The sequence below is a fragment of the Petromyzon marinus genome, chromosome 29 (assembly GCF_048934315.1).
Source record: "Petromyzon marinus isolate PM22_M1 ecotype Great Lakes invasive population chromosome 29, UKy_Petmar_22M1.pri1.0, whole genome shotgun sequence".
Classification (NCBI taxonomy): Eukaryota; Metazoa; Chordata; class Hyperoartia; order Petromyzontiformes; family Petromyzontidae; genus Petromyzon; species Petromyzon marinus.
In genome coordinates this window covers 7,997,376-8,010,225 of record NC_133695.1, presented here as the reverse complement: position 1 = coordinate 8,010,225, position 12,850 = coordinate 7,997,376, and the positions used below count along the sequence as shown (strand labels likewise).

General features: G+C 48.9%; 1 protein-coding gene across 1 annotated transcript; it reads left to right on the top strand.

The window, feature by feature from the left end:
• On the top strand, positions 1–10,581 carry LOC116947218 (uncharacterized). Its single transcript, XM_032962722.2, has 9 exons — positions 1–189; positions 942–1,019; positions 1,738–1,821; positions 2,098–2,173; positions 2,997–3,091; positions 8,307–8,382; positions 8,554–8,709; positions 8,821–8,959; positions 9,084–10,581. The coding sequence occupies exons 1-9, from the start codon at positions 77–79 to the stop codon at positions 10,106–10,108; spliced, it is 1,842 nt and encodes a 613-aa protein (XP_032818613.2). The 5' UTR covers positions 1–76; the 3' UTR covers positions 10,109–10,581.
• The last annotated feature ends 2,269 nt before the right edge of the window (positions 10,582–12,850 follow it).

Sequence of the window (12,850 nt, the reverse complement as noted above, 5' to 3'; positions counted from 1 at the left end):
GTTCCTCCCGCCCACCCATCATCCCCCAGAGTGCCGTGCGCGCGCGCCAGCGAGGTGAGCAGCAGCAGCAGTCGCAATGGCGGTGGAGGCGTCGAGCCTGCGGGAGCAGCTGGAGCGCGCTCGCCAGAGCCTCCACAGCGTGGACGAGAACATCAAGAAGCTGACGGGACGCGACCCAAACGATTTGCGGTAAAGGCGACGCCAGCTCGCGGATTTTGCTTGTTTGTTTGCTGCTGCTTTAACCGCCGTAAACGGCGAACGGCCGCGGCGGAGGCCTCGAGCGCGGCCTAGTGTTGCGGGCGAGGCCTGGTGTGAGTGCGAGGCCTGGTGTGCGTGCGAGCTGGGGGTGGGGGTGGTGGTGGTAAAGGCGGGGAGACGCCGAGATCGCCAGAAAACCTCAGACCCTAAGCACGGATCCACCGAGAGAGAGAGAGAGACCCTGGCGACCACCTAGCGGTGGAGTCCCCCGCGAGTCGACGAGAGCCCGAGACGCTGTGGTTAGGAGAGCGGCAGGGTGGCAGCGCAGTGGGTGAACACTTTCGGGCCTCACAGCGGGAACAAGACCTGGGTTCGATTGCCGACGTGTGGGGCCTTTGCGTTGAGTTTGTACCTAGCCCCCTTCTGTTATGCACGCCTTTCCTCCGGTTCCTTCCCTTAACAAAAACACCCGTAACAATGTAACGAGTATTGGCCAAACATGTTAATGGATAAGGATTGCATGCAAATTACAGTGCTGTACTCAATTTGGCTTGCACGTAGCAACATAACCGCCGATTGTAAATGCTTGTTGGAACCTTATTGAAAATTAATCTTGTCACACGGTATAAAAATACAAGAGTAGTAAGCGTACCAATGTAATAAACCCGGCACTGAAGGGGACACCGAGGCCATGGGGAACTTGCGAGACTTTTAACGCTGAATGTGTGTGCGTGTTTGCGCAGGCCTGGACCGGGCAGGCGGCTGTCCCTCACGGGTGGACCCCAGGGCCTTGGCAGGGGGCGAGGAATGGGGCTTCTGAGGTGAGGCTCCATCCACGTCCAAATCCCCAAGCACTTCACCGAGCACCGTGATAAATGGAAGCAGTTTTAACTTGACCCTGAAAATTTAAAACACGGTGACGATTCACACCGAGATTCGATTCAATTCCACGATTTGGGGCAACAATTCGGTAATTTTGTCTTCGTCTACGTTGTCTCGGTAGGGTCCGTATTTTCCGTACCGTCTCATCTCTCGTTTCTGCCTCATGTATTGTCTGTCTCATATTTGTAGTGTTGTGTGCCTTGTCCCGCTGTGTCGTTTACATTATAATTTGATCTCGATTGTAGTCTTTCTCGTCAGCTCCACCAGTTTCATGTATACTGTATTGTTCTGTTTAATAAATTTCGACCATTACCTTAATGAAAATATTCCTGCGACATTGGCTTGAATTGAAAATACTTAAAGCTGAGTATAAGCATAAATAGAAGGTAACATAAGCAACACATCCTTGCATTGCACTGGTGGGCAAAGGGCAACTTCTGACAAGCATACGACTAAGGATATAAGGTCACTTCACTTTGGGGTTGCTCCAAAGGGGAGTGCTTATATTCAGCTTCTTCTGTTATCCGTTCTTGAATGCATGAATCGCAGTTGTTAGAATCGATGTTCATTAGTTAATTGATACTATTCGAGGGACACACCACAGCAGCGGTTTCCTTCAGAGGTTTCAAACCCACTCCCCCACCTCTGTCTCTGCAGGCGTGGGCTCTCGGACACGGGGCTACTGGCAGGAATGGGCGGACCGCCGGCCAAGAAGAGAGATCTGGAAGGAACGATGGGCAGGTAACCCCTTGCACCCCAGTGTGGTGTCTAATTCAGGGCTCACTTACTAGAGTGACATTCGTCTCTTTCACTGTCGTGCATAATGGTGCAGTGTAGCACTTATTATGTGGTGCTGACTGGTGTTGTGTGGTTCTGTGGTGCCGACTAATTCTCGTGCTGTCTAGTGGTACACGGTGCTGGCTGTGTGGTGCTTTATGGTGATACCAGTCTGGTACTGATCGTGGGGTGCTGACTGTGGTGGTGTGCGGTACTCACCGTGGCTCTGTGTGCATTCAGGCCGGGGCCAGAGCGGCGGGTCCGACGTGAATCCCACCCCGAGAGCGACGCCGAGGACGACGAGGACGTGCAGAAGGTAACGGCTCGAGCAGCGTGATTGGGCGGTGCGTGTGTGGCGTGCCACGACTCGACTCATTAGTTAAACAATCCTTACACGCATCCTTACACGCACAATGCAGACATTGCATCTTCCTCCCAGAAGTTAGTTATTTTGATTGATGCAATTTCATGCAATTCTTTGGCTAATCCTCAAAACAATATGTGATGGAGTAAATGCGGTGGAATCAAATTAGACATTATCGTGCAGATAAGATACATGGTAATCCACCCCTATCCTTTTTAGCTCCCTCTCCAAGTCTATTTTCTAAAAAGCTTCCTCTGCAACCATGTGCATCAACACACACATACCCTTATTGTTTCTGTTCTCTGCTTCTTTGCTCAGTCTCCCTCATTTCCTCCTGTGTGTTTCTGCACTATTAGACGTTTTTTACGTTATGGGCACATAATGTATGTTGTACAGATCAAGCAGTACAGAAAATACATTATATATCAGACAACAAACAAAACAAATCCAGGGTGCTTAAACATTTTTAACACTTATATGGGACTCGTTTTTAATGGAAAAAGAACGGATAATACACTAACATGATAACACATGTATGTTAATAGCTTCAAAAAGTCAGTCTCCACTTGTTCGCCATCATTGTCAACACATACCTGGAATCTCCTTGTGGTATTGTTGCAAATTCTCAGAAATGTTATATATTTTTTTAAAGCATCTTGTATTATATTTGTCAATTTAATTGTGAGAATTTGATGAAATAGCGGAAGGTGGTAGGGTTGGATCATTGCTTGACCGCTGCAAGTGGCGCGAGTGACGTTGTTTAACTCTCCCTCAGCCCGCGGTGCAGTCATCAGTGGTGAATACTGCCAAGGAACGAACACGCCGAGACCTCATCCATGACCAGAACCCAGACGAAAAGGGACGGCAGAGGTAACCCTAACCCTGACGCTGCATATACCACTGGCACCACAGTTTGACTGGCAGGGTTCTCAGCCAATGAGAGCTGCGAATTTTTCATTGATTTATTATTTACTAGCGGGAAGTACCCCCGCGGTGCCTGGGGGAAAAATATATATTTAAAAACTTCTCTTAAAATACAAAAAAAGTTTTATGCATGTAAAAAGTATGTGTGTATGAATTTACGTATTTACGAGAATACAATATAAACTCTAAAACTAAATAAGCAATGCAACTGTGAACCCAAATGATGGACCACATAATAAACCAGTGTGGTCTCCGTCTCTTCAATGGAGGAATAACAGGACTGCATGAGCTCTCTTGAAGCCCTTTCGTTGCCAACATACCTCAACATTGACATTTAGCCCCCCAAAAGTGTCATACGCAAGAAGACAAACAGAAAAAAAATATGTTATAGAAAGAACCAAAGAATATGTTATAGTAGTTAATATTTATTTAGTGCCTTTTAGCAAAACACACAAAATAGACAGCATACAATTTGGAAGAGGGAAATTGGGGGAAATTGGAAGAAGGGAGGTAGGGCAGGTAATGGCCGAGGCGAAAGAACTACGCCGCGCTGGTGGTGCCGCAAACAACCGTTGGCAGCCAGATCACCAAGAGGACACTCGGCAGGCACGGAGGCAGGCAGGAGACTTGGGCATGGGGCGACGAGATGAGGAACAGCGAGGAAGCCGTGGCGCATGAGCGCCGCCACGAACAGCCGCCGGCAGTCAGGCTGCCGAAATGGTACCTGGCAGGCGCGGGTGCAGGCAGGAGACCCGGTAAGGAAGCAATGTGCAAGCCGCACGGGGCGGCGAGGTGTTGGTGCGGCTCAGCGAGCATCCGCCGACAGCCGAACTGCCCCCCAGCAGGCATGGGGTAAAGTAGCACACGTGGGAGGGGATAGCCTCTCCAAAGTAATGGAACACAAAATAAGGCCTCTCCAAAATAATGTTCCTGCCACCTTTTGCTGACCCCCACCCCCCTATCAAAGAGCCTCTTTGTAAACAATGTTCCTGGTCTTGGCTGCTGGTGCAAAGTAATGTAAATGGTTTTCATTGCCTACATGAGAGAATCCAACATCAAGCTGGCCATGAGAAAAGCACGGAGTTGCCAAATTCAGTCCCACCACTTTTAAAGTTTGTCCTTGCGTGTTATGGACATCGCAAAGCTTAGCTGGATGGGGAATTGAAGCCTCTTAAATTCAAAGACTGTCATTTGGGATTATAGGTATGCGAGGGAGAAAGACATCTTCACCTTTAGAATTGCCTGTAATGATTGTAGCTTTGATAACATTTGAATGTAATTCTTTCACAATTAACCTTGTGCCATTGCATAGTTCTAGGTGGGTCCAAATTTCTCAATAGCAAGAAAGGTGCCCCAATTTTTAGCAGAGAATGCAAGAATTCAACTGGATAATGAACAATTTGATCGTGGTCCAACACTGAGTCAATAGATAGAATTTATTCTGTGACCAGCATCAATTCTTTTTTTGCCAAAATGGCCCTCTCCCGTAGCCAGGTAACATTTTTAAAGTGGTGTTGCATGTTGTTTGGGTACACTATTTCCTCCAGTTCCTCTTCCGCAGTGGAAAGGATGCCTTTAGACATGGTGATCAGTCCATCTGTGCCGTCAGCAAAAGAATACTGCCATTATATTCTTGGTTCTTTCGGTAAAGTCACGTAGAAGGGAAACAATAATAAATATATAAAACAATATATTTTTATTATTTTATTGTTTCACTTCTACGTGACTTTACCGAAAGAACCAAGAATATGAATTCCTGCAGTCACGAAATCTTTAAATAAAAATTAAAAATACTGCCATTTCCAATATCAAGAAGACCTTCAGGAAAGTTTCCTGCCTCTTGGTCTCCATGGAGATATGCACGCATATTTGTAGTCCAAATTTTATCACATGCCTCCAGAGGAATGATGACTTGATGCAGGCACTTAACTCATCAGCTTTGGTTCCTCGAAGTACTACAGGTAAGGTTCGTCGGAAGTCACCAGCCATGGGAAAAGTTATACCACCCATGATCCTGGAATTGTCGCGGAGGTCCTGCAAAGTTGTGTGTTGACAGCCTCAAATGATCCCTTGTGGGACATGGTGCATTCATCCCACACTTAATTCACAATTAATCAGGACATGTGCAAGGGCAGTCCCCTTAGAAATATTGCAAACATGGTTTTCTTGTCGGGATAGATCCAATGGAAGCTTGAATATGGATTGGGCAGTTCTTCCTCCAGTAAGCAGAGTTGCCGCAATCCCTGATGATGCTACTGCCAGAGCAATTTTCTCCCTCTGGTGAACCTTAGCCAGGAGCAGGTTGAGAGCAAAGTCTTCCCAGTACCACCAGGTGCATCAAGGAAAAATATGCCTCCATTTTTAGACTCAATGTCTTCCAAGATTTTCGTGTAGGCTTCTCTTTGTGCATCCATCAGCTTTGGTTCTTTTTCCTCAATAAAGTTAAGAAGCTCTAAACCATCATTGGTTATTTCACGTAGGATCTATTGGGCAAGGGCATGCAGGTTGTCCCTGGAGGGTGTTGGTAGTCCGATAGACTTGAGGTCTTTTCCACCAGTGGAGTGAAGTTCGTCTTCAATAAGGATGGGGGCCTGGTTAAAGATGACATCAGAAAAGTTCACCTCGAGGTTGAGATTTTCTTGTTGAGCTCTGGAGGATGTCCTCACTTTTCCCAGAGTCCCATGGGGTTATACAGAAGAGCAATCTCAGTTGAGAAGGGGACTGACTAACAGAAGCTTCTATCATGTCTTTATGAAGATGCTGGTCATCATCAAGAATTCCACGAAGATTGCAAGCTTTCCTGTATGTTTGACAGACAACTCCTTCCACTCGATTTGGTGCTTTCGTGACTGCAGGAATTAATTACATAATATATTATGTAATTTTAGTTTTTATTATTTCTACGTGACTTTACCGAAAAAAAAGATTAACTCCTTCCACTGTTTGTAGGTCTTCGGAAAGATTTTGGCCCTTTAACAACATGGAGAAGCATTTACAGAAAGTAGCACTGCTGATTGTTGGGATTAACTGTGTAGACTCTTCCTAAGGCATTAGATTCACCGTCACCACATCACTTCCATTTTTTTAGCAGTCCATATATTGTAGGAGGGAACTCTATGATAGTGCAGGTTGGCAGCAAATGGGTCACATAGGCACAAAACAAAAAACGCCATCAGGTCTGTATCTTGTGGAGCCAGGGCCTGTTCTTGGGCATTTCCTTCAGTGAAGTAGATGCGTTGACCATTTACGAGATGAACTGCCAAATGGACCACTAGGGGAACGCGCATGGATGGGGAAGCCAAGAATTCTCCAAATGGCCTCATTGCTGCTGATGTATCTTGCTTTAACAAAAAGTTGAACTTCATCCAGACTTTGCCCCTCTTTTTGTAAGGCAAACACAGCCATGTCAGACCCTTTGTTGATGTATTTTCAAACATTTGATGGCTTTCACAGAATTGCAGAATTCCACATTAATGTGGGCCTCAAAGATCTTGCACAGAAGAGGGCAGTAGGGAACGATCCACTGGTTGTCAACCTTCATTTCAGAGTTAGTGCCAGGTCTGAGCATTGTTTCAAATCCACCATCTTCAGTATTTCTGTGACGATATAGAGGATAGCCATCATGCCCTGCCTGAGTTTCTTTAAAGAAGTTTCTTGGATACTTCTTGGTACACTCGCGGCGTCGCATACATGGCGAATTTGGATTGAGCTCCCCACATGGGCCATGGACCATTTGATTGCAGACCACATCAAATAGGGCAGGGTCTTTCTTGGAGTCGGGGAGCTCGGCACTCATAAATGTGTCAATGTCTCTTGCATTCATTTTTTCCCTCATCCAAAGCAATATGTGGGCATGAGGAAGACCATGTGTTTTTGCCACTCAATGGTGTGAACGTTACATTTTGTCTTCCCAAAGAGGCTGCTTTGCTTTGTTGTAATAAGCCTCATGAGTTCATAAACTTTGAGTTTAAACACCCTTGCAATGATGTCATGTCTCTCTGTTGGCTTTTGGTTTTGATAAAGCTCAACCTGGATATCTTTCCATTTTGGATTGCAATTGAAGGTGATAAAGAGATCGGACCTGCCATGTTGCCTGATATAGGTAATTGCATCTTGAATCCTCTCATGCATGTATCTTGGTCCACCTGTGAAGGATGAAGGCAAAATAACTAATCCCTCCATATTCTGAGCGTTTGCATCTCCGTCGACATTGATTTAATATACGTCCCAGGCGTTTTTGATTGAGTTGAATGGAAAGAAGGCGCTCACTCAATTTTGGCATACTCATCTACAACATACTGGTGAAAGGGGTTGGCACATCTTAATATATGGTTTCCTCTGTCCATGATCATGAAGGAATAGAAGTCCTTGGAGGAGACAGTTTTGTGAGGATGATTTTGTCCTGTTGCTTTGATGATTTGAGGAATCTGGAAGTGGTACCCATCTTGCCCTTGCCACAGTATCATGGGGTATTGTAGGGCATCATATGCTCTGTTTCAGGGATTCGTTTGATGGTGTTGTCTTGGTATCGAAGCACAATGTCTCTCTTACTATGTTCTTCACCCACCATAAGAACAGCAACCTCACCACAAGTTGGGGCATTAAATCTCCGTGCGTGCTTCCCCCTTGGGACCTTGGATGCACTGATTACAACCTGATAATCTTGACTTGTGCTGCATGTTTGAAACTTGTAATCAAAAAATTGTGTTGGTTGAGCATCCCTCGGAGGGACAGGACAAGCGGTCGCTTGTGTTGCGATCGGAACGAATAAAAATAGTAAAATAGTTTTTAAATATATATTTTTAACTTGATTATAATTAAACTACTTAAAAGTTGACGGATGTGAAAAACGAATAGCGCTGGCTCACCACGGGCCTTTTCGCGTGGTATCTGGGTACTTTTTTTTTTACTTAAACCTCACAGTTTGTGAGTTAAATCCGTCGCAAGTTTCGTACACACAGACAGGCAGACAAAAGATTATTTTTATAGATAAGACGACAAGGCTTGAGCTGTGATGCACATCGTGCTATGTTTATTACTGGTGTTTCCATTGACCATCTGACGATTAGAAGTTTGTTACTGTCTCTCTAAATGAACGGCCAATGCTGGCAGCCCTGGAAACGTGGTGTTATAACCATTGAATTGTTTCTGTTATTTTTAGGAATCGGCGAATGTTTGGGCTGTTAATGGGGACCCTGCAAAAATTCAAGGCCGAGGCATCGGAGGAGAACGAAAAGGTGGGGGTCCCCCTTGCATCCCGCACGAGGCTGCATCCCGCACGAGGCCGCACCCCACACCCTCCATACACTCATGGCAGTGATCACGCTTAGGAGCTCGTATACGCGCCGTAGCCACACTCCGCTGCCCCCACAGCCCTAACGTCAGCGCTGCTGTCATGTTGGCCGCAGCAAAAGCGGCGGCACGAGATTGAGGCGAAGGTAGAGGAGCAGGCGGAGGAGGAGCGGCGCGCTCTGGCGCTGGAGCGGCGTGAACTTTTTGAGGAGCGGCGCAACCAGCAGGCAACACTGCGCCTGCTCGAGGTCAAGGTGCAGCTGGCGCACCTGGTAAGACCCCCATCACAGCCACCATCGCCGCGTACCAAGTTTATCGCTGTAGGCCGTGCCTGACAACACGTGTTTGGCGGCGTCCTGCGTGCCACGTGTCTCTTGTGGCAGCAAGAGGAGTGGGATGCACACAACCAGAAGCTGCTCCCGTTCATCCGCACCAAGACGAAGCCGCACATGTTCTTCCTTCCGGCCAAGATGAACCCTGACACGCAAAAGCTGCTGGAGGAGTCGCAAAAGACTCTGAGTGGTGAGGCAACCATTCCACGGTTGGGCGGTGCTGGGCTTGCGGTACAGACAATTAATTAACGAGTCGGGCTTTGGATGTGACCGTGTTTCACCTTGCTTGTGTATGCGCACGCACGCCTTGCCAGATGAGTTTGCGAAACGACGCGCCGACTTCCTGGAGGAGATTGAAAGAATGGAGGTGCGGCCACGACGCGCGAGGATCCGGGGGCGGTTGGGTCCCACGCCGGACGGAGACGGGGACCTGGGGGGCGGCCCCCCCTGGCTGGGGGAGGGCCCTGAGACAGAGGACGTGGAGGGTAAGGCGAAGATGGGGGACGTTGGAGAGGACACGGATGGAGCACCAGTGCAGGATGTAGAGATGTCGGGCGGCCCCGAGGGTGAGCAGGCAGGGCAGGATCAACCAGAGCAGGAGAAGGGCAGCTTCGAGGCCAAGCACCAGGAGGAGGGGATGGAGGAGGGGGAGGTGGGGGAGGTAGGGGAGAGGGCCCAGCCTGAAGGGCAGGAAGTGAGTAAGCCTGAAGAGACGAAGACACCGGTGGCCAAGGAGGAGTGTAGCGAGAGGCGCAGGGAGAGCGATCGTGGGCAGCGAATCCGCATCGTGCGGCGGGGGCCGGAGCGTGACCGGGGGGGCAGCCCAGACAGGCGGCGCGATGGCTGGGACCGGCGCAGGGGGGTCATGGGATTCGGGGGCAGCCGCAGCCACGAGCAGGGCGGCTCGGGAGGGGGGCGGCGGCGGCGCCATAGCTCGGAGCGGGGACGTCGGGAGCGGGAGCCGGTGCGGCGGAGCCCCCGCCCACGCTCGCCCCGTCACGCGCGCCACTTGGAGCGCGGTGACAAGAACGAGACCCACAGGAAGGTCAGGGCTGGGTCGGATGGGGACAAGAAGGGGGGGCACAGTGGGGAGGGGGGGCACAGGGGGGAGAGGCAGCGCAGGCTCTCAGAGGGCGGGGCTCGTCGCAGGCATAGCGAGGGGCACAGGGGAGGCGAGGCCGGGAAGCGGTTGTCCTCGGAGGGCAGCGCCGAGAAAGGTAAGGAGGCAGAGGCCGCAGGGCAGCAGGGCGACACAACAGGGGAGGATGTGCAGATGATGGTGCCAGCAGCGGAGACGGAGGGTCAGGAGGAGCCGGGGGCACAGGCAGTGGAGTCGTAGGGGGGAGTTAAGCCCCGGGGCCGACCCTCAACATTGGTAAGTATGGGGGGGGGGGGGGGTTCCGTGGCCTCGCCAGGGCTCGGCAGGGCCCTCGCCTCCCAGTTTTCGGAGCGACGATCCGCCAGACGCCCATGGTGTGCACTGGGCTTCTCGCGGATGTCAACGACCACGTCTCTGCGAACGGCAGCACTTCTGCACGGCCTTGCGCGTTTCATGCCGGGGACAGACTCTTATGATCTCGGTGGGGAATGCGAGGCTTTTCACGTGTTGAACGTGCGGTGTTTCTGTGAAGTAACCGAGTGTCCATATTTTAATCAGGACTCTGGTTCCCTTCCGCACATGGAGCTGTGCTTACGAGTTGCACCAAGGCTCCTGCACCCGGACCCATGCGTGTTTTGCGGTCTTTATTCCATGCAGCTCAAGGCAATGTTTTTCAGTTGGACATTTTGGATAAATAAATTGGTGGGCGTGAATGGAGTGGTCTTGTTATTTTATCGTCTGCGTCTCGCCTGCCCCACACTGGACACTTTTCGGAATTGACGTTTGGTGCATCTGCGTCCACACAGACTACGTGAACCCAGGACTTCATGAACCCAAAGACTGCACCTGGGAACTTCGCAATCCCAAAGTCTTTGCAAATGCAGATCATACAGCAGCTCTGAGTATTAAATTTACAGTCTCCATCACCACTCTTTGGATTTCATGATTGAGGCGGTAGTGACATTACTGCAAAAAAATGACTGGTAAATCAAATAACTAAAGATACTGCTGTCAATCAAGTTGAGTTGCCAGCCAGGGTGGTCGGTGGATGTCACAAGGTACATCGTTGGGGGTGGGGGTGTGTGGGGGTATTGGTGGCAGAGCCTTTATTCCAGGATGAAATGTGCTTGCACACTGGCCCCCCCGAATCTGCAATGCACAGATACTGGTGAGAACACGTGATGAAAGTATCACTGCCAAATGCCACTGCGGTGGGAAATACCGAGCAGAGGTGAGAAAAGATGGTAGAAATTTTTATTTTCACGTTTCGGATGGGACAAACAGACTTGGCTGTCCTCACGAAAGCACAGGTAAGCTTCCGGTAATAAAAACCCCCTTTTCTCCTTTCCCTAATAGATTTTGTTCCGCTGGGATAGAGTTATGGCTACAGTGGATGCAGCTCATCTTCACAGCAGCGGTGTTCCTGCCCACGGGGTGGCCCGGGTCTCGTATTGACGGGGTGCCCGTCCCCACGTCCCCGCGAAATTACGTGGCACGGCGCGGACAAACTCGACATTGATCTCCGCCAAGCGGGGGCGGAGCTCAAAGGAGAACTAATGCCTCGTTGGGGGAGGGGGTAGAGATCGGTCCTTAATCCCCCGACATCCCCCACGTGCCCGCATCTGGAATAATTCGTGTTCGAGAGAGCCGTGAGGCCCCCGTGGTCTACTGCACGAGTCCCCAGAGCTGGGTCCGGGTTCAGCGGCAGTGGGAGCGTGATTAATTCATTTCGATTCGAGAATAACTCAGATCGTGCCAAGATATAAATACATAGATATCTAGGTTTATCGTACCAACTCCATGAAGCAGCACTCGTGAAAGCAAACTCAGCCCGTTCGGTTTTTGAGCAGATTTGGGCTTTTTCTACAATGCTTCTGAAGTATAATTCAGCAGAATTATAATTAAGATAAGTATCGGTTCTAGATTTGAAGCTTTCGTGACTGCAATAATTCATACTCTTTGGTTTTATTCGGTAAAGTCACGTAGGTAAAAAAATTAAAAATAAAAAAACTTAACACGACGTTTCGGCCACAACACAAGTGGCCTTCAGGTGAAGGCACAGAACTGTCGGGACGACAGCACTTCAATAAACGCTGCTAAGATTCGCAGCGTCTTTTAAGCTAGCGTTGTAACAATGATCAGCCACAGCAGATGAATTTGTTCTGCTGTGTTTCAGATCTGATTTGTGCTCGCGAATTCGGTCAGCGACAACACTATGGGTGATCATGAGATTGTCTTCTCCGATACCAAGGTTCTCTGTAAACCTACAGATTATCACCATAGATTTGTCCACGAAGCCATTCAGATATACAAACAGGCATAACTTCGACCGAGAGGATGGTTTCAAATTAAGCAGCCACTGGAAAGACGTTTTAAATCATACCAAACGTCAAACTAATTTCTAACAGCAATTTCAAGTAATGGTATAGAAAGCATAATCCTTCCGAACTTTCTATTTCCCATTTTTTCTACTCCCCCCTTACAGCACAGTCTTGCCAATCTTTAATGTTTCTATTTTTCCGTTTCTATTGCACACACACAGGATTAACTCGGCTCCGCACCCCACCAAGGTCCCCCGTCATGGCCCCCACCCCCCTCCCCCCCTTAACCTGCATTTAAGCTTTTCTATTTCCCCTGTTTTCTACTCCCCCCTTACAGCACATTCTTGCCGATCTTTAATCTCTGACTTTAACACCCTACTGTGTCAACACTTTAACACAGCTATTTTAATGCTAAATTCTCATGTTTGATATGTAAACTCCTTTGTCAAGGCGCTCTGCTCCTCCCACCTAGCTTAAAAGACGCTGCGAAACTTAGCAGCGTTTATTGAAGCGCTGTCGTCCCGACAGTTCTGTGCCTTCACCTGAAGAAGGCCATTTGTGTTGTGGCCGAAACGTCGTGTTTTAATTGTTTCGTTTATTTTTAATTTGTTTTTTACCTACGTGACTTTACCGAATAAAACCAAAGAGTATAAGTATCGGT